Raw genomic sequence first — 22,036 nt, 5'->3', positions numbered from 1 at the left:
TCCAGGCATGTGTGCAGACCACCAGGCAAGGCTTTGTACTTTCCCTGGAAGAGTCTGACTGCTGAGCTCCGGCTTTAAACAAGTCCGGGACAAAGCAGCTACTCATCACATAGCTCTCCTGCAGTCACTCACTGCACATTACCAGGATAAGATGGAGGAAGATTAATAGATCACTAAATCACACGAATCACGAACGAGCCAGATGCAACAGGAAAGCCATTCGACAGGCCAACAGTAAACACATCTCATGATTCTTTTCCTCATTAATCTTCCGTAACTCCACCTCTGTAATTGAAGTATGGTGCCCTCTATTGAAAGACTATCACTCTGCTTTGAGTGTAACAGTTTTCATTGGGTTTCTGCTCAGCCACAGTGTAATTTAAGTAAATATTTCTGAGTAAAACAGAGGACGTATATCCTCCTCTTCTTCTTCCTCCCTGCCTCTGCATATGGTTCTCATGCTCATACGCTGATTAAATTATTTATTAGATCTACTGAATCCAGCAAAGCTACAAATCATGAAGGCCTTGTGGTCACATTGTTCAAAGGTGGGGAGCAGTCAGCCGCTGTAATCCACGCTGAAATGCCCCTGAAAGAGGCTCTTGTTGCCGCCCTCCTTCCCCTCCGCCGGCTGCAAAACGTTAGAAGTCAGGTTCTGTGAATGTCCAGTGTCAGAGGGCTGCTTAAATGGCATTAGTTTTGAATGTCTGTATCAGAGCAAAGACCCGCCATTCTACTGAAGCTGCCTCAGATCAGATGTGATGAAAATGTGAGGTAGCCCAATTGTTGAGGTGCATATCACATAATTACAATGTCCACTATCAAATAGAGGTAAAAATGTGAAACAAAGAAATGCATGTGATGGAGGATGGTGTCTATTTTTATAAAATAAGTTTCTAGATTAAAATCTGAAGAACTGTGTCCACATCTTCTTTAATTTAAGACTTTCCTTCCTTTTTAATTTCTCGTTGATGTTATGACATGCCATCCATTACTGCCCACCACCACCAGTCACATTCAAAGACCCGCAGAGGTGTGGCCGAGTGATGAAACCTCCCTTTAAAGCTGGACGAGGCATGTCAACAAATGGCAAAGCATGTTATGACAAATTAGACAAGGCGATTGTGGCACTATCATGGCTTGATGACTGCACACAAAGCATTTCTTTGAGAGTTTCTTTTTTTTTTTTTTTTTCTTTACTTGGGCAGGGATTCAGTCACATCCTTTCATAGTAGGTCCTGGGGAGACACTGACACCCAGACCCACAATCACACATCACCCTCCACCCCCATCGCTCCCATGGCCCCTCCACCACCACCCCTATCAAAGGCTTAGCGTGATCTGTGGACAGATGAAGGGGAAAATGTGATTTTGAAGAAAAAAAATGAGGAAAAGAAAAAAACGTAAGAAGCCAATGAAGTGTGAGGGAACTGAGAATAGCACCGAGTTCAAGCTCTGATGGAACTGGGCCATTATGAATCAAACAAAAAGCCTGTTTCACCCCATAATTCAACACATTTCATGGAGTACAGCACACTAAGCTGAGAAAAAAGCACAGTTTGCTTGAGGTTGCATAAATTTTGAATCCATTCTTATGATATTTTTTCTGCCTAAACTGACAGGAGAAAATAAAACTCAATGATAAAAAGGAATGGGAGGTTTTTTTAAGTTGCTGGTTTGTGACTTAACAGGAAGAAACCTTGAAAAAAAGCGTGGGATGGGGGGAGGAGAGGCGGTGGGCGAGCAGGGTGATGAGGTTGATGTCGAGGATGAAAGATGTGTTGTTGAAGGAGACAGCATCTGAGGTGTCAAAGCAAACAGGACTAAGCAGAGGGGCCACAGGTGTGCAGTCTGCTCGCCTGACTGCAGACAGGCTGCAGCACAGACAGCCCTAAGCGCCCAGCGTGCATACCATACAACCCTGTGCCCTGCAGGACTCTCTCTGACTGGCCTCCTCCATCCACCTGGTTCTGCTGCACAGTGAGGGGAAGAAAAAAAAACACCCAACAAACCTTTGTTTTGGAGTTCAACACTCTAAAAATGACACATTACAACACAGAGAAAAAATGTGAGGGGCCACTTTCCATTAACATCCAAATGTTTGCGTCTCGTAAATATAATGAAGGGATTAAAGATTACCGGTCTGCATGTTTTGTATTATTTAGCTCCTCACTCTGAAGTAGGTCATCACTGTTGTTTTCCTGTTTGCAGCAGCAAAGTAACTGAAACTTTTAATCTGCTTCACTCAGTGACAGACGTCCTTAGGAAGCAGAACTGCTCTGTGTAACATTGCACAAACAGTGCAAACACCGTGTCACTGTTTTATCCTCGGCTCAGCCTCCACTTTGTCTCCTTCCTGAAACATTCAGTGTCTGATTTTTGCGCTCCAGCCCTCTTCAGTGATTTCTGTCCCTCTCTCTTACACTCCCTCTTTTTCTCACAGCCACACTGCACCCCCCCAGGTCCTCCCACCCCCCCTTCGAGGATAAGCTGTGGTTGGGCCCTGACATCCCAAGTAATTTACTAAGTCAACACAGAGTGAAGAGGGCCCGTGTGCTGCAGAGAAAGCCCCTCTATGCAACAGCCCTGGTCCCTGAGGAGACGTGGCACACCACAGCACACGACTGCCATGCGGGGTAAAAAGAATTAAGAGAATAGAGAACTATTAATACAAAATATGTATTTTGTATAGAAAGTACATAGATAATAAATATATAGGAATTTACATGTTCACATTCCAAATATTTGATGTAGTAGATTATTTCCATTCATGTAGTTTGCTGTGTGTTTTCATCACATGTTGTAATTTAAGTGAAAGTACAGAGTCCTCATCAGACCTGTTGTGAATTCACTTGATAAAATAAAATAAAATACTTACAGTTATGACCTTTGGGGATCTTTTAATGTGTATGTTTAACCTTGCTGGTGATTGAACTTGAACTTTTTTGACAGGGACAGTAAAGAGATGACAAAAGAGGAGGATGTCCTGCACCTACATGACCAGCATCCTACCCCACCCCACCCCTCCACACGCACACACACACACACACACACACCTCTACAGCTCCCCTGATGGTGATCATTTGAAAATCACACACCCTTGAGTGCAGTCCACAATGATTCACAGCTTTTAATGCATTTCACTTTGAGCTGTGTTGTGCTTTGTCTGAAGGTCATCACATAAATATATCATATAAATAAAATATCATCTACATTTTCAAGATGGCAGCTTTATTCCAAGTAAACCAGCTTTGTGCATCTTCATCTTCTAATCTTAGGAATATAATTCACACAGTATTGATGCAGCACTGATTGTATGTAAACTTGCACTTGCACCACAGAAACTTCAGAGAGAAAAAGACTGTGGATTGAACAGCAGAGTGGCCCTCAACATGAGAGGTCCCGATAATAATTCATCATTTTCACCAAGAAGTAAATGGCCTTACATCACTATTAACTTATGCACATTTTGCATGAGGACGTGTGACAGAAATGTGGCATGTGCTGCTCTAAATAAACCGTACGACAACTGATGTCTATTATAAAAAGTGGTAGCAGAAACTCAGCAGAAAATCAGAGACAGGAGGTAAAACCTCACTCGTGTAGTTTCACAGTCATATTCAAAGTGAAGAAACGATTCCCAAACTCATTAAAATACAGTCAGCTCCAGCTACATGCATCACATGAACATGAATGTGTGCACACACATGCGTAAACACACATGCTTGTTCAGGTGCAGCACTCCACTCTCACTGCAGGCTGCTCCTTGTAAAGGGGCCTTGGTAATCACCGTGTTTGCTTTTCCATTAGGCTGCTCTTCAGATGTGAGGGGCTACCTGGGCCCGTTCGCTCCCCGAGGAGAGCTTTTCACTCCTCTCCAAAATGCATTATGAAGAATTAGTCACATAAACACCTGCAAATTAAAGAGTCCGGCTCAGAAACTCACATCCAACATCCATCTCTGCAGTACATGAATATCTCTGAATGAGGTTTAATCTCTCCTTTTTCTATCAGGGTGCCCTTGAGCAAGGCACTGAGCACTGATACCCCTGCACTGCTGCTCAGTACACAACAGAAGTGTTTGTACTGGGAGGCTCGCAGGTGTAAATGTGAAGCAAGGTGCACACTCAGCAATACCTTCCCTTAGATAAATAAATGATTTAAAAGGACGGATGGCTTTGGGTTGATTTGGTCTCAGACTTGTTCTGAATCAGTGGTAAAACTCATGCAGGTGTTTACTTCTAATTATTTTAATACACTTGAGTTTGTCTCCAGCGTCACTGAGGTGAACTCTGATGCTTCAGCCACAGTTGTGTGCTGTGCACCACGGGGCCATCGCTGCAGATGTTCACAAGAGGTGGATTAGGGAGATACAGGCATCTAGGGAGGTGATGGACCTTTCAACAATGAGGGCCCTGAAAATTTACTGCCGGGCTCACCAGGGACAGAAGAATGGGCTGCTTCACGGCGGAGAGTGAGCTTTATGCAATGACGGACGATGAGTCAAGAGGAACCCCGTCCTGAACCCAGCGCGGAATGTTTCATTTACAGTCACCCACATGGACACCCAGCCTGTGCCTCGTCTGCCAAGACGCAAGAAGGATGGGGATTTCAAACAATGTAGATAATTCAGAGCTCAAACTTCCCCCACTGCATAAAAGGTCTACATGCACTCAGACAGAAAGGCACTACCCACTCTCTCTCACTTTGTCTTCCCTTCCCACACTCTCAGTACGTCTCTGTTATCTCACCGTCTCCATCTCTGTCCTCTGCCAGTGATTTGTCATCTTTAAATGATTCCACCTTAAGAATTCCACAGTAAAAAAAACGCAGCATGACAGCGCTTTTAGAGAAATTATTAAAGCCAACATTTACAGTGTAAGCAAACAGGACTTTCACCCACAAATGCTTCCTTGTGTGTGTATTTTGTTTAGAGTCTGCTCCATACGGTTTCTCAGGTTTTGAGACAATATTTTGACTGTAGCAATTACTGTATATGAAATGTAATCATTATAGTTGTCAGTAAAATCAGGTCTAATGCTCACAGTTGGCACCTGAAGATGGAGTTGTGATGTTGCCATGCTGGGAATGAACCCAGCAGAATGAGGGCTTATCTTTAAGAAAACATCATAATGTAGATTATGTTGCAACTCAGACGAACGTTTGGCAAACACCAGCTGAAATCAAAAACCTTGAAAGACGCATCCACCCAGGTATATTTTTCTAAATTCAAACTCTCCACTTAATACATCTGGTTCAAACTCTACGTTTTATGGGTCCTTACAGACAGTACGCTGGGTCTCAGCCCATCGCATCAAGGTGTGTACTTGATTTGCTCTCAAGAAAATATCAACATTCAAGAAATATGGGGCTACATTATAGGCTCTTCTTACCATGATGTAAGCTGAGTAAAACCCTGTAGTGTTCAGCGTTGGTCAGTGCTGGGAAGGCTCCTCACTGGGCTAGGTCATGTATAAGCCACGGTCATCAATCACAAACAGCGGGGACTGCGTAGCGACGAGCTGGCGAAAGGAGTTGACGGCTTGACACGACTTGGCCTTGGTTGCCTCCTCGAATTCCAAGCCATCTCTGACTGAAAGGATTACTTGCATAATCTAATATTTGGTGGCACAAGAAAGCATTCATGCCTCATTTTGCTAAGTTTTTATTGGCTTTTTATATGTGATTTAGTTATGTCTGGCTCCCCATCCCGCTTCCAATCCTGATATTTTTCTTTGCATATCATTAATAGTTTTTCATTAGGATAAAATTCGTTCAGAGCATCCAAATCCAACTCTTCATTTAACCTACTGAGGCCTACCTTGTGCAACCTATTCATTCTCCAAGCAACACAAGCCCTTATTCCCCTATGCAAAGCCCCTATTCCATGCTCTCGATTGTAGTCTGGGATATCTCTTCCATGCACATTATAAAAAAATGCTGTAACGTCTGTCTGTTAGATTCAGTGTAACTGAGTGATGTAACCTTTCGATGCTGCAGGGCACTGAGTGTGTGGCAGGTTGGTGACTTGGAGCAGGAACGTTGATTCACAGTCACACTCACCAAACCTTTGAGTCTTCTGAAGCTGTAAAGTGCTTGGGGCTGGACATGTGTTGATTATTTTAGGAGTGAAACAACACATCTTGCCCCCCAAAAAAGCTCACTTTAACTGACATGAAAGCTCTTTTGACGAGTTGTAACAAGATCATGACTTTCCTGGTTCCTGGTGGTTGCTTTTGATGGCATTACAGACAGATGGCAATGATGTAATCAATACCCATATTTTTGAATATTCGCCAACCTTTCTTGCATTTTGTTGAGAGGGAGATGAGCCTTGATAAACACACCCTGGCACTTTCCTCCTTGTCTCATCATGGTGATGACACTATCTGAGATGCATCCTGCAGACCAGAGCCGTGAGAGCAATCTGTTATTCTTCACCTAGGCCACCGTCTCTTCCTGCAGATCAGGGGAATGAGCTGTTCCGCCATGACCCACAGAGGTGAGTTTACATAACTCAGATACCCAAAGAGATACCCAGGCCTCTCACTGTGCACATCCCCGTCAAACAGAGAGCTGATAGGAACTAATCAGTAAATGGTGGTTTTAACTGGCGGGGGGATCTGACGTGAGCCGGACCTCACAGGATGTCCACCATGTTGTCTGGACGTGGGACAGATTCTATCACAACAAAACACGCTTCCATCCACTGTGTGAAGGCTGCATTTAACAATATGTTTTTATGGCACAGTTTTACACCCAGTAACATTTCTGTAAGTTTAAACTTGTGGATAAATGTAAATTTTACTGGGTCTAGGGGAAAAGTTAGAGAATCACCAACGGTGTAACAGGTAATCCTGGTGGGGAACATGAATGTCTGTACCTAATTCAAAGTAAATCCATCACTACTTGTAGATTTCTCATTGTACTAAATGAGAACTTCATAGTGGCGCTACAGAAAAAGTCAGTGGGATTCATCCACTGGGCGCCATTACTGTCTATACAAATGTACAAAACCATGATAGCTAGTTCTCCAATATCCGGAAATGTTTTAGTGCGGAACAAAATGGTGGACGGATCGACCAACCAGTAGCGGGAGCACCGGAACATTTCCCGGTGGCCTGTTGTCATTTCAGCCAGCAACACCACCAAAACCCACGACTGAGGTCTCAGAGTGTGAAGTCTAAAAGAAAATGAAATAATTTCATAAAAACAACCGCCCTACACCGTTCTACAAAGATACTGTACAGCGCCAAGATGACCGACGCCCTGACCTGGTCACCCGCGTCATTGCTTGTGTGGGTGGAGTGAACTATCTTGTCGTTACTCCGACGTGCAGGTTCTTTGATTACGTCATCAAACCGGACAGGAAGTTGAATCTACTGAAGAGTGATACAGGTAACTAGATGATTTTATCGGTATATTTATAGTTTAATCTCATTAATCCCCAGATATAATCTGACCAACAGCTGCCGTCCATCATGATGTCGGCAGGGTGAGCTAAATAAGTAGCTAGCTTGCTAGCATCGGACGGAATTAATGTTAGCTAGCTTACATTACTTCCTTCATTAATTTTAGCTAGCTAGCTGGCTAACATTAATTCTAGCCATCAAATGTCAGACTGATTATCTTTGTACGAAAGTTTAAATAATTTTCCTGCAATTCAGTTTGTGTAAAGGCTTGAAATGCACGCTACATGTCAAGATTATGCTCATGGGAACAGGTGATACATATAAATCAGTTGACTCTGTTTACTTCATCTTCACTGACGCAGACGAAAACGAAAAGACGGGAAGAGATTCGATGATGAGGAGACTGAGAGAGAAGGTGATGGAAGAGGGAGAACAGGTACTGTACTACAAACAAACACTTTCAATGTTTGGCCTCATGGCCACAGAGATATATGGTCTTTAGTAACTACAGTGGAACTTATAGATTAGAACTTAGCAAAATCATATGTGATAATATAGAATAATGGTACAAAATAATAGTGTTTAAAAAACGGCTTAAATTTATGTAACATTTGAGAGAGAAACATTTTTATAATCAGAATTTCCCCCTAAAAACAGTGCTGCAAAATCAGGACCTAACATAAAAGTCACAAATAAACAGATGTACAAATTCCAACACAGATCTCCACACATGGATTTTGACAGCTTATGATACATGTGGGCTTTAATGAGTGTTATTAGCTGAAGAAATCAAGAAGAAATATTCAGTTTTAATACAAAATGTGTGTGTTGCTCAAACACCTGGTCACCAGACTTTGTACAATCCTTAGAACTTTCTGGCACAGATGAAAATAATGATTTCCAAAAAAAAAAAAAAAAAATTCCCCTTCGGACATTTTGAGTCTCTGTGATGCAGTGGGCTTCTGGGAGTTCATATTTGATTGGTTGCTGTTTTATTTAACATAGAACATCATTTAGAAAAATTAGTTTAACATTTTGGGAAATACTCTGATGCACTTTTCTTGCCAAGAGTTAGATAAGAAGACTAATACCACTCTGCTGATTTGACTTCAGAGTGCAGCTGTACAATAATGAATCTACCACGAGCAGCCAGTTAGCTTAACTTAACAAATGATATTTATAATGGCATGCATCGACACAGTCATAAACATGCACTGGTCTATGTTAGAATAGCGTGTTTTTATTGAGCGTGACTTTGTTCACTTTCAGGACAAATATGAAACAAATGTTTTCTACACATTTCTTAGCTAAATGAATTCAGTTGCCATGTGACCTCTGGCCGACTAACAGTGTCTTAAATCAGCAGCAGTTATAGTCTGTAAACATCTTTATGCGTGAAACAAAATGCGGGTGATGCTTCACAAATTAACAGAGTCAACATGTGGCTGTTGTGGGACGCTGTCAGCGACAGTACACAGGGGTTTCCACGCGGAGCAGAGAGGTGACAGAGTTTGTGGTTGGCTCACCACACAGACCTGCTCTGTCCCGACCTGCGGAGTGTCGGGCTCCCTGCGTCAGACCTGGCCTTGGAGAGAAGGGCTATATTATTGGGCTTTGGCCCCTGCCTCTCCCCTGTAGTTCACAACTTTTTCACCACAAGAAAATGTCAGGGATGGAGTTTTTTATTTCACCCAAAAAAATGTTCCTGTCTAATCACGCGTCTCAGCTCTTGGCTGAGGCGGCTGGGAAACTCAGCACCCGGCCGTGTCCAGAAACACGTCTGTGCTATCAGCCACTCCATCAAAATCTATTTGCCATCCAAACACAGTGATAAATTAATTCAGAGCTGGGACACTGATTTAAATAGTCATCTGGCCCGTACCTTTTCAAATACCTGACCTGATATGTGATACAGGGTGGATTTACATAAGTGCTTTGTAGGCCTTGTCGGTAGAAATATATGACCAATAAAGGCAGCAGAGACCTCTTACCACCCCTGCTCCAGCATCTCTCATGTCTTCCTGCCACACTGGAACAGCCTTGATTTCTTTCCCAACTTCCATAAACATAATGCGAGTTGAACCTTCAGAGCAGAGAGGACAAAACAGGGAAAGAGGATTTAAGCCATCCAGCAGATAAAACTTTCCCACAGCCTCCACCAACCACTCTCTGACGTTTTATAAATGGCTCCATGTGCTCCGCAGCTTGACCTTTGGCTTCCTCATATATAAGGTGTCGTGTCCTGGTCAAAGGAGGATATCATTCAGCATAGAACAGGACTTTTACAGACTGCTAGTACAGTTTAGAGCTCTCATTCTTCAAATATGTGAGGAGTGATGCAGAGGAATTTGCAAACATTTGCTGCACATTATCTTGTTACAAACACTCCTAATCCTCACTCTCTCCGTGATAGGAGGGAAAGATAATTGCTCCTCCTCAGGGAGAGATTCATAGCAATTGTTTCTCTTGTTGTGCCGAACCCTGTTTGCCAGATTAAATGTTCCTTAAATGACAGATAAACTTGTTGATTTGATGTTTGTGAGTTGGCTTCTGAAATGAAAATAGAACACACAATGAAATTAAAGTCTTGGGAAAGAAAATTCTCTATGGTGACCCTGTCTTCCCTGTACGGGCCCCTTGAAATGTCTGCTCATAACTTTAACGGCATGCAAGTCGCAGAGGTTGTGTGGAAACACCTCGAAAACAAAAGGTACATTTTTCATTGGACTTTCGCTCCATGGTGGCTCTGGGAAAGCGGCCTCCAAGCCTTTGTTTGTGCAAAATCAAACTTTAATCTGGTGCTTTTGATAGATGTTGCCTTTTATTTCAAATGTTTATGGAAATACCCAACAACAGTCTTGTGTGGTCCTGTGTCTAATGAAACACACTCACGTACGGCTCTTGTAGCCATCAGATCGCCGGCCAGCACACGATGTTCGCCGTGGAGTGTGGTTTGTGAAGGGGCGAGCACACGGCGGGCACGAGGCAGGACGACCGGGTTCTCCTCCTCGTCAGGGAGCATCGTCCCATCTGTGAAAGTGGGTGCTAGCGGGCTTCCAATCCCAGCTCACAGCTGGCTCTACAAGGCCAGCTGTGTTGGTGCTGTCAGCCTCATCCTCTTCCGGTCCATCTCCTCTGGGCCACATGAGCTCCCATGGAGGGCTCCAGGAGGATTAGCACACCAGAGGAGGGGGTGAAGGGTTCAGGAGCAAAGTGTTCAGGGGTCAGGCCGAGGTTTTACATTTGATCTCCTCTCTCGTACAAATTAATGTGCTGTGATGTATTATTTTGATTGAGCTGGCTTAAGCTGATATGAGCCTCAGTTCGTCGACCTATCAAGTGTAATTTACTCACACCCTGGGGATTGTGCTTGTCTGAGAGGCACAGGATCACCTGAGTCTGGTGTTTTCCTGTTGAGTGCAACTGAGGAGAGAGCTGCAGGTTGTTTTGCTTTGGGCTGACGGAGCAGGGGGGGCAGTCACAAACCACACAGTACATTGAGTTGTCATCAGTGGTCAGCGGCAAAGATCTCATGTCTTGAAAGCAGACGGCCAGAGCAAGACCTGACCTCGTTCTATTTATGAACAAGGGAAAGGAAAAGTGTGTTTCCTCGTTTGATGAATAACAATTCTGTGTGGACAGACGGATTGTAATGGCACCCTGAGGGCATGGATAATTCTGTCACGTTCCTCACAGGTGGGAAAAACTTCAGGTGATTCTCCAAATAAAGAGGCCTCTTAAATTTGCACACCTGTGTGGAGACAGAGGTTACGACATTTCAGAACTGAGCCTGTATAGCCTGTGGTTATATCCCCGTGAACCCAAACCTCAGTGCTAAATATCTCAGCACAAACTCATCTCACAAAGATTTGACGCCAGAATCAGATGCTGATCAGACATGAGGGAAGTTTAGACAAGGCCGGTTTGGTTCTCCCCCGAGTCTGAGTTTGTGTTGCAAACGCGTCGCGATAGCTTAGTGGATGTCTAAAGCCACGTCTGCTGGTGTTCCTGTGTACAAGAAGAAACTTGCTCTGTCAAAATAGCTGCCCTTCTAAAGGAGGAGAGGAGATTTAGTTGTTGCAGCCAAACCAGGCTTTTATGTCTCTGCCACCATCTTGATAAACATACATAAACAGCGCACACAGGACAAAGGACACAACAACTCACATTGTATTGTAGTTTTCTATGACAGCACAGCTTCCCTTCACTCATGCTGGTTTGGACAACAGACTTCCTTTTTGTGTGTGCATCTGTTTGTACGTGAGAGAGGGTGGATAAAGGGACTCTTTATTTTAAATTCTTTCCTTTACACTTGTGCTTTTAAAAGGTTTTAAATTATACTTGCTCTTATATCCTCGTGCCTCGATTACAGCTCTAACACTGTGCACCAAAACAAAGGGATTCTCGCCCATCACACCAATCTTAGCTTCACTGCTCTGGCCTCCAGTCTCTGTTAAAAGTGCTGCTAATCACATACAAGACAAATATAACTGTTTCTGTAAACACAGAAACTCAAGACTCAAATAATAGTCTACCAGGCTAGGGCCTCAATATAATGTTCACCACGGTTTCCATCTTGTTAGCATGCTAGCACTCACTAATCAAGACAGAGAGAACAGTTGCAGCTGACAGAAATGTCAACAGTTACTCAGTCAGAAACCATAATATTATAAAATACAAGTCAAAATTCTGACCCGATGATGGAGCTAGATGAAAAGTTAATGATCAACAGAGTTATTACAGTTCATCCTGAGGGGAACATTCATGTCTGTAGCAGATTTCATGGCTGTCCATTTCACTCAGAATCAGAAATGTGAACCTCATGGTGGCACTGAAACAAAGTCAGAGGATGACCACACAAGAATCCGTCCTCTGGGCATCATAGATATCTGTAACAAATTTAATGGCAACCCACCTACTAGTTGTTGTGACATTTCAGTCTGGACCAAACATCGCCAACGCCTGAACCACAAAACGAGAGCAGCTAAAAACAGAAACAATCTTGTCTTCGGAGCTGCTGTTCTTTATGCACAATTTCACAAAACATCTCTTTGGGCGGCTCAGTCGAACCACAGTTGTGTTATCCAAAAAATTTGCTGGCTCAACCGCTATTGCACAATGAACATCTTTGACCAAAAGAAGAAATGTCAGTGTCCTTCAGTGTGTCCTACTTTGTGTGCTCATGCTGAGATTGTTGCTCAATTCTGTCTACGAGTACAGTGTCACCTTCAGAGCTAACAAACCCTAAGAGACGCTGATATTGTGTGGTCAGTCTAAAACTATTTCATCATTTAAATCTGATTAGCACTGGAGTAAAAGTCTTCCTTTTATTAGCAGATGTGGTGTTCAGTTTATTCCCCACTCTGCAGCGGCAGCGAAGCAGTGTGGGTCTCCAGGGCTCTGCAGACAGGGTCAGTTAAGTACGATGTCCAAGTTTTACACAGCTCAGACGTCTGTCTCCCCGCCTATGAAAAGATACGGGCCATTTGAGACTCACCATGATAAGTCTCCCTTGTATGGACTTTGACACTTTTACATCCATGCGTGAAATGTAGCCGTCCCCAGGTAAATGATGTCTTTCAGTCTTTTCTCCTTCTGAAGCCCAAACAGACACTTATACTGTACACACATAAGTTATCTCAAACCTCCATAAAGTGCTTGTGGGTGAAGCAGGTGTAAACATATAAATATGATAAAAACTTCACATCACATTCGTGGCAATTGTGAAGTGGCACACTGTGCCCCTTGACAAATCCACTTGAGGTTATACGGAGGGAAAAAGACATTTTCCAGAAAGCTCCCCCAGCTTGTCACACAAGAGGTATAGACCATCCAGTGGAACTTGGCTGAAAGCAGCACACTGCATTCATAAGTCAGGCAATGCTAAATCAGTTAATTTAGACTGATGTCTTTATGATTTGCAGGAGTGCAGCATGGAAGCCAGTCTCCTTCACTTGCTGAATAAACAAAAATTTGTTCAGCTCAAATAAAATTTGATGAGGAGATAATTTTGCGAGCGTACGGCATAAAGGTCTCTCTCATGTGCTGGGGTGCTGCACTCTGACCAGAGGCCGAAGAGGTGGTTCAGCACGCAGTGGACAAGATGATAGACTGAGATACGGCTGATCAGGTCCACCACTGGGTACAGGCCTCCATGTGCAAACAAAACAGTCTGCGATCAAAAGTGCTGCTCAGAAATCTTCCTCGTGCCTCCTAAAATGATTCAGTTGGTCTTTTTAAACTTACAGGACTCAAAAATCCTCATGAGTACATCATAAGCTTCTTAAAATCTGACAGATATACTTTGAGGAACCGATTTTATGGCTGGTTTAATGGATTTCTCACTGTATTATTTAATCAAATATCCCTTTTGCATTAAGTGAACTTACTCTTAAAGAGAATTCCAACTGCATTAGACAGTTCACTCAACATTTCTTGGCATGAGCAACTCTCAATCAAAGCTAAAACCCACAGAAACAAGTCTCTAATCTGGGATTTAATCAGGAGATAAATCCTGGAGCTGCTCCACTGAGAATGAATTGGAAACTGACATGGTGGATTGCACGGTGACTGTCTGCGCTTTTGCTCTCAAGTAGGTTTGACAGTAACTGTAGGCGCTACCAGTTATGAAGCAGAACATATCTCATAATACCTTGTAAAACCCTGGGAACTATCACTATTGTGTGCAAGGTTAATATCTGTTTTTCACTGGAAGAGTCCAAGAAATTTAGAATAACAAATGGGAATTCTGCTTTCTGTTTCAGGACTTCAGGACCGAGGACTTGCCGGGAGGCCTGCTGGAATCCCCGACATGTCTCATGGGTGAGATACAGTTGGAGCTTTTCAGATTACAGATCTCTTGGGGCATTAAAAATAAGTCTAACATTTCAAAACCATGGCGACGAATTCACTGGAGGCCCTTCTTTAAAAGGATCTATCTTTATAAGAAGCTGCAGATAAAGAACAGCTGCATTTCACTGGCAGTAAAACTCACTTAAAATCTAATTCTACAATCTCCCGCAGTAACTCTTGAGCAGAAGAAGGCGTCTGATGAGTGGCTGCATGTCAACATCAAAAAGTAGGTTTCTTTCTTCATTCATTCATTAAAAGGTCTAATAGTTGTGTTGTAGCAGAGCAGTGGTCAGAGGTGGCAGAGCGAGCCGAGGCTCTGCTGTCAGACACGAGAGGCCACTTTGATCTCTGAAAATCTGTGTCTTTGTTGATGACAGAATACCTGGGAAAGGGATTTTCAATTAGAGAACCTGCATGGGAATCCCCCCCGACACGCAACGAGAGCAAGACACACACAGAGAAATATGTGAAAATACACAAAACAACGGAAATGACTCAAAATCAACAACACCCAACGTAAGAATTCAGACTTTTTTTAAGCATCAAAGTGTGTGTGTGTTATGTGTGATATCAGATTTTCCTCCTTTTAAGTCGTAAGCTCATAATGCCTACATGTGAGAAGCTTGTTTTTTTTTCTTGTGTACACAGAGCTGACAACAGATTCACTCTCCGGCACCCAGACACTGGCTGAGTCCCACATATGACAACACACCATGTTTACCCCTTTGACTTCCCATCCCACGCATCCTGTTTGTGGCAGCATCCTCCATTGTTCCCGTCTGTATCTACCTGAGCAGGTACAAACACTCCTTTCCACCGCAGCCGTCCACGGATACAGTAAAAGGGATCCCTGCCCATGTGCTTTTGTTTTGTTATCAACATTTGGTTGCTTTATCATTTCTTAAGTGGGTGGAAAAAAAAGAGGAGGGAGGATGGAAAATCTGCTGATAAATGCAGAACACAAAGAAGAAGCCACACAAAGAGAAACCTCCAGTGAGACAAAGCTTTTTGGATTTAGCCTCACAAAGTGGTAGGTAGAAAGTATTTTAAAAAATGAGATTAAGAGGGCCTTGCTGAATCCACAACAAAGCCCACACTTGATTACTAAAAGGAGGGCACCTCTTTTGGGGCAGCACCCCAGCTGATGTCACCCTGAAGGAAGTGCTTTGAAGGGGATGGGGGCAGGCACGACAATACAGTGTTGTACACCAGCAGCATCACAAGGACATGACGCTATCCCTGTGAGGAGTGGGCTTCACAATGCACGTATATTGGCCATAATGTGAACATGTTGATGAGGGGCCTTCCTAAGTGCACCATCAAAGTGATGGGGATGTGTTTGGTGCAGTCAGAGGATGGGTAAACACATGATTTAGCTCCATATCTCAGCTGCAGAGTGACACACAGAAACAGCTTTATTTTGCACCTAGAATCATTTAGTTCATAGTTGCGAGCAAATCCTGCAGCAACTCATGGAAATATAAAACTAAGCCCACAAGATTGAGAAGTGGTGTGACACTGCCCTCTAGTGTCTGGAGGTTAAAGTGTTAAAACTCACTGTACAGTAGTTTTATGATGGAGTGAATTAAGTGCCAAAACACTTTATCAAACAGTGTCTAATCTGATTGGTTCTTAGTTTTATTTAATTAATCTAGAATAAAAATACTTTAATCTTACCTTATCTTTGATCAGACCATGTGTGTGTGTGTGTAGGTGTGTGTGTGTGATACTCACACAGGTGTACACCCCTCCTGGTATTTTGGTATTTCCTTTGAACTGCGGCTTCAAGATAGCTGCAGATATCAGCATGAAAGAATCTCCCCACCTGTGATACAGAGCGAAGCAGCAGCAGCAGCAGTGTAAGTCTGCAGCTGGCTTCGTGTTGCCTCAGCCTGCGATGAGGGCGCAATCATTCCCTTATTTATTTGTTATCAGATTATTGACAACGAGAACAAGTGCAGGAATACCTGCCCCGTGAGTCACATTGTTCTGAAGAGATGTAGATTTAACTAAGAAATAACAACAAAGATAAAATAATGAACCGTGATAAGTTCACTGATTCTGTTTTATTACAATATTTAGGCTTATTTTGTTAGAGGAGGAGAGTTCAGTGTTTTACCTAAACTTAGTGCTTCTCCCAGCCAAGGCCCTGCACACAGATAAATAAATGTCATTGTTTTTCATTGAGGTCAGGGGGCCTCTGTATGAAAGGACTGTTAATATTTCCTTGTTTGCTCAGTAAAAAGACACAAAACCACCACAAAGAGACAAAAAATACCATGAAAAGAGACTGAAATGACTACAAAGAGATGAAAAAATACTACGAGGGATGAAAAATGACCTGAAAAAGATGAAATATGACCAAAAAGAGAAAGAAAACAAACACAAAATTACCAAAAAGATGCTCAAATTGAGCACCAAGCGACAAAAGAAGACACAAACAGCGCACATGCAGTTGCATTGATTGTAGTTTTGTGTTTGTAGTTTTGTAGTTGTCCTGTGCCTGTACTTGTTTCAGCCCTTTAGTTTAGTAAAGGTATGTAATGTATTTCCCTGAGTGTAAAATAGACACAAACTTCCTCTGTTAAGATGACTTCTCATATTTATGTTTATTTGGTGAAATATCTGTTAATGCATCAGGTGTTTTGTCAGTTAGTGCCATCAGAAACTGCAATAATCTTTACTGCCACAAGGGGGCGTCATTCATCCATCACTGGTCTTTATCGCCAGCACTGACTGATTTTTCTGTTTTCTCTGCCAAGCCTCTGTCTCCATGGTAAAATGACCACTGAGTGTTTGAGGTCATCTCAGTGTAAATGGTTTTAAAGGTTTTACACAGAGCTGTGGTGTTTGAGCTGAGATGTGTGGGATCGCCTGTCTTAAAGCTGCTGAAATACACGCTCATGTAAACTTTGGTGGGTGGTTATCTCCTGATAATAAAAGGACATATGAGCCCATTTCTTTTCCCAGACTCTCACAGAGTTGAGCACCCAGCTTTCCTCTGCTTAGCCCGCTACAGCAGAGAACAATAACAACAAAAGAATGGTGGAAATAGCATAATAATATGCCCATCATGCCGTGTGGTATTATGCAGATGAACTTAGCACATGCCCGGGCAGCTTCACTGAGGACTTGAATGGGGAGGATTAGCACCAGATGTTCAGTAGGACGCAGTGGCCAGCCAATAGGGACGAAGGCCATTTGGTCTGTGGGAGGAGCTCCGTCTCTGCCCTGCGCTCAAGATTTATTCTAACAGGTAGTTTAAAAACTAACCAGGTTAACAGCAGCAGCAGCATCGAGGCAGTAACTAACCGAGCCGTTAAAACGCGAGGAGCGCGGTCTGCAGTCTGCACGAGGACGCTTCTTCACCATCATTTTGATCATCAGTTTGTTTTTCGGATAATGCCCGGACGCCGCTCTCCAGCATGCTGAGCAGGAAGGGGTCTTGTGCGGGGATGATGAGCGCTGCGGCCGCGGTGGACCGCGGCAGGGTCGGGGAGAGGCTGCACGCGGCTCTGGCCGGGCTGCAGGAGCTGCATCTGCTGAAGGACAGGCAGAGCGACATGGTGAGCTGGGCCCTGAGGATGGACCGAGAGGAGCCGGTCACCTCTGTGCACGCAGCCCCGGAGGGTCCCCGGGCGATGGGGGCTGAGGAGCAGCGGCTGGAGGCGACCCTGACAGCCCTGAAGCAACAGCTGGTAGGAAGTCATTTTAACGAAAATCATAACAGAGAAAATAAAACGCCACTTTTATTATATTTCGCATTTATATCGACTGGATTTAAATTCACAGTTACATTGCCCTTGACTAAAATCGCCCGTTTGAATGTTGCCATCAGCTGATGCTCATGTGCATTCACTCTTCAGTTAATACCAGACGCACTTTAATGCTCTCAGCGGGGGGTAGGAAGTAAGATAGGTGTCATAAATCAAGGTTCACTGCAGGACCAAGGGGACTGGAGGAAGGGGGGGGTGGACCTCAATCATTAACCACTAGTGCCAGGGAAGAAAAAAAACGATGGTGTGTTTTTGAAAGTGGGTATTTTGCTGTGTGTGACACCCACTCCTGAGAGGCACCCTGAGTGTTGGAGACAACTGGCTCTGGAGAGTTTTCCATGACGGGCTTTTTCCATGTAGGCTGCTGCAATGAGCATTTAGAGGAAGTGTAGGGATCAGGGTGCTGTGGGTGACTTTGAGCAGAACTAGACAAATGCACTGAAGAATACTCAGCCAGCAGACGGTTTAAAGTGTGTTTTACATTCACCTAGAATACAGTAGAGGTAGAGGTTGAAGCATTAGATCACTGCCATAAACCCACCTCGATCCTACAAGAGAAACCTGAATTAAATGGTGCATTTTTCAGGCAAAGACCCCCAGTCCTCATTTTAAGACCCACTGTAACAGTAAATGCCCGGCCTTAGCTGCAAAGCAAACAGCCCTTCATCCCAACCCCCAAGCTCTCCTCCTCTAGTAGTTTACACAATGGCCAGGCCCTCGCTGTGGGGGAGAAATGAGTTACCCACCACTGCTTCTTCCCTGCTCCCCCATGTCCTGCTGGGGTTAATCATCAGCCACAGCTGAGTCGCTTTTGTTTTTCTGATGGCTGTACATTAGAGCATCCTTTATCTGAACAACAGACCTCGTCTCAATGAGATTTTAGCATTGCTGACTGACTAATTTGCCCTTTCACACACCTATGCAGGTAATTTCTGTTTAATTGCATGCATGTGTGTGCCTGTGGAGTGTTGTTGCATAACTCCTTACTTTCCTGAGAAAACATAATTAGGCATTTATCTTGTACCGCACACATTTTTTCACGGTTTGGCTAAAACGTTCTGCTCTGTTTATTTTTGCAGTCTCGTCTTCGGAAACAGGATGTAGGCCTGAAGTCTCACTTGCAGCAGCTGGACCAACAGATCAGTGAGCTGAAGCTGGATGTAAGCAAGGCCTCCACAGAGCAGCTGGAGAGCGACAGCAGGCCAAGTTCAGGTGTGTATTCACACACTCAGTAAAAGCCCTACAGTTGTTTACCTTACAGCATACACCCAAGTTTCCATCACATGATGTTTCGTACTGAGATGAACACTTGTGTAATCGTTCCTGATCTCTGCAGGTTTTTATGAGCTCAGCGACGGCGGCTCCTGCTCCCTGTCGAACTCCTGCACCTCCGTGTACAGCGAATGTCTGTCGTCGTCCCAGACGAGCCTTCTCCTCCTTCCTATGAGCCCCGCTAATTCCCACGTTAGCCCTCCACCACAAGTCGACGTCTGCCGCCGACGCTCTGCTGATGAGAGCACCACCCAGCCCAACCCGCCGCGGGCCACAGGCCTCCATCTGGGCAGCAGCAGGATCCGAGCGAGCACTGCAGGCACCGAACAGGCACGACCGAGACCTGTGTCAACAGGTAACCACATCTCTCTCTAATTTGAGAGTCACGTAGTAATGGGAACCGTTCAACTGTTGTTGCTAAGCAACTGAACATGTATTTTCACATTACACGCGATTCTTGAGTGAGTGAGTGATTTGGAAGTTAATCAGTATTTCTGTGTCGCCTTTCAGGTGATCTTGATAGGATGTTGGCTCAAGGACCAAACTATTACAAATCTGTGGATGCGAAGAAACCCCCAATGTGTCCAAATGTGAAGACCTCCGCAGTGGACCCCAAGTTTCAGAGCAACCTGGTGTCCCGCAGTGGCACTGAAGTGTACCACTACCCCAGCCCCCTGCATGCTGTGGCTCTGCAGAGCCCGATATTTTCCAACGGAGGCACCCCAGCCACACCTGGACTTCTAGAGGGGCAAGGGCCCCCAGCCCTTCAGAGGGCACAGATGGGTTATGAGACCAAGACCCTGGGTTACATTGACAAGCTCCTGCAGCGCAGCTTCAGCAAAATCCAGAGTGAAACAGGAACAGAGACTGTGCAGACCCACAGCGACTACCACAGGAAGCCCACGGAGGTCGTAACTGTGCCTCCTGAAGTGTCTCAGAAAGAGGTGTGTGTGCTGCAGCCTCTCCCAGCTCAGACCACAAACATCAACCCACTTGATAGCGACCAGAGGAGACACTGCATGACATACTCCAGCCAGGAACCAGCTGATAACACAGACCACAAACACTCAGTGAGATCTCAGGAGGTTTCATACCGGTACTCCTATCCTGTTGCAATGAGGGAGTACAGCTCTGATGAGGTCACCACTTCATCCCTCAGGAAGAACGAGAAGCTCCAAGGAGAATATGCAAGTATAGGGAGAAGCCACTCAGAGAAGAGATGTGGCGATAATCCAGAGTCGAGATCACAAGAGAGGAAAGGCCATAGACAAAGACCGGTGATGGCCCACAGCTCCAGCACAGAGGAGAGTCAAGGGTTTGAGGTTCATGCTGGTCACACGACTTCCCCCGAGTTCGTTCATGCCAAATTCGTCCCTGCTGGATCTCAGAGGGTCAAGGTGAGACAGGCAGACCGTAAAACCAAAGCCGTGAAGCTGAGAAGAAAAAGCAGCGATAAGCCTCGAGCACTGAGGCAGCAGCACGGATACTCCTCTGGTGAAAGGACCAGAGAGGCCAGTGCTGGAACCAAGGGGGAGCAGAGAAGGTCTGGAAAGGGGAAAGTGACCCAGAAATTTACCAGCTGTCACACAGAGGAGCGCAGACAGGGCTCAGGCTCAGACTCCAGCCACTGTAGCCCAGGAGTCATGTACACCCACAAGGTCCACCCTAAGCCACATCCCGTCCCTGCTGCTACAAAGTCCAGCAAAAGCCGAAGACTGCAGAGCGGGGACTACGAGCAGCCTGTAGAGCAGAGGAAGAGGAGGCAGGGGGCTGCCAAGTGGCCGTCCGATGCAGAGATGTTCCAGGCCTCAAGTGCTCAGCGTCAGAGGTCAAGAGAGTCACTGGGGAGCATGCAGATGGTCCGCAGTGTGAGTGCCAAGCCGGGCCAGTGGATCGGACCTCCTCGCCCCTTCCAATCCTCCATGTCCTCTCACTCCTTCCTCTACAGTCTGAATGCCAGATACCCTCCAGCACCTTTCCACGTGTCCAGCATCTACCCGCCCCGATGTGAGTCGGAGTATTCAGCTGAATGCGCCTCCCTGTTCCACTCCACCATTGCCGAGAGCAGCGAGGGCGAGATGAGCGATAACACCACCAACCGCTTCGGAGATAGCGAGTCCAGCCAGAGCTTCCAGTCCTTCTCGGACTCTGACAGCAGCCTGTCCCTGGACGAGGAGGACCAGGTGGACAGCCACGAGGAGGAGGGAGGTCTGGTGTGGGCTGAGGCCGCTATGGGGCCCACCGCTGCCGGAAGACCCCTGCAGCAGCTCCCACGCCCGGAGCCGTCAGCCTGCCGCATCAAAGCCTCCCGAGCCCTGAAGAAGAAGATTCGTCGGTTCCAGCCTGCCTCCCTGAAGGTCATGACCCTGGTGTAGTGACGTTCCCCCAGGCTGAAAGGAAACCGTCCAGTCTCACCTGGTCTGTTAGCACAGCACCCGTAATCATCACTGAGAAGCAGCCATTAAACTGGACTGCATGTGTGCACTGATTGTTTTGTTTAAACAAAAAAAAAATTGTTAAGAATTTACACTGATTGAACCAGAGAATGGTGTACAAAATGGTGCATTGTATAAAAGCATGTATAACACAATTACTACACTTACACTTAATTTGTAAATATTTATGTTGTAATGAAAGTTTCTCACGGCATATGGCTGCATTTGACATTTCTGTCATATAATTGTTTCTATCTGAGAAATAAAACCAATCTTTTTACATTTCTAA

The 22,036-nt window shown here is 44.8% G+C and overlaps 1 protein-coding gene and 1 long non-coding RNA gene across 2 annotated transcripts; both read left to right on the top strand.

Annotated features, from left to right (window-relative positions):
- Window positions 1-7,309: 7,309 nt before the first annotated feature.
- Window positions 7,310-15,945, top strand: LOC108889824 (uncharacterized). Its single transcript, XR_001962058.2, has 6 exons — window positions 7,310-7,398; window positions 7,775-7,848; window positions 14,177-14,234; window positions 14,436-14,490; window positions 14,642-14,780; window positions 14,913-15,945. It is a non-coding gene; the product is annotated as an uncharacterized LOC108889824 (long non-coding RNA).
- Window positions 15,946-16,329: 384 nt separating this feature from the next.
- Window positions 16,330-22,036, top strand: dact2 (dishevelled-binding antagonist of beta-catenin 2). The gene is made up of 4 exons (XM_018686480.1): window positions 16,330-17,962; window positions 19,120-19,252; window positions 19,377-19,667; window positions 19,823-22,036. Exons 1-4 carry the CDS (start codon window positions 17,690-17,692, stop codon window positions 21,685-21,687), a joined length of 2,562 nt encoding a protein of 853 aa, XP_018541996.1. The 5' UTR covers window positions 16,330-17,689; the 3' UTR covers window positions 21,688-22,036.

Source organism: Lates calcarifer, linkage group LG16_LG22 (genome assembly GCF_001640805.2).
Source record: "Lates calcarifer isolate ASB-BC8 linkage group LG16_LG22, TLL_Latcal_v3, whole genome shotgun sequence".
NCBI classification, from domain to species: Eukaryota; Metazoa; Chordata; class Actinopteri; family Centropomidae; genus Lates; species Lates calcarifer.
Note: the sequence above shows the minus strand (reverse complement) of the source record. Positions and strands in the feature narration are given on the sequence as shown.

Coding starts and splice junctions, on each gene's coding strand:
- dact2 (XM_018686480.1), top strand. CDS start 17,690: ATGCTGAGCAGGAAGGGGTCTTGTGCGGGGATGATGAGCGCTGCGGCC. Junction 19,253..19,376: donor CGACAGCAGGCCAAGTTCAG/GTGTGTATTCAC, acceptor TGATCTCTGCAG/GTTTTTATGAGCTCAGCGAC. Junction 19,668..19,822: donor ACCGAGACCTGTGTCAACAG/GTAACCACATCT, acceptor GTCGCCTTTCAG/GTGATCTTGATAGGATGTTG.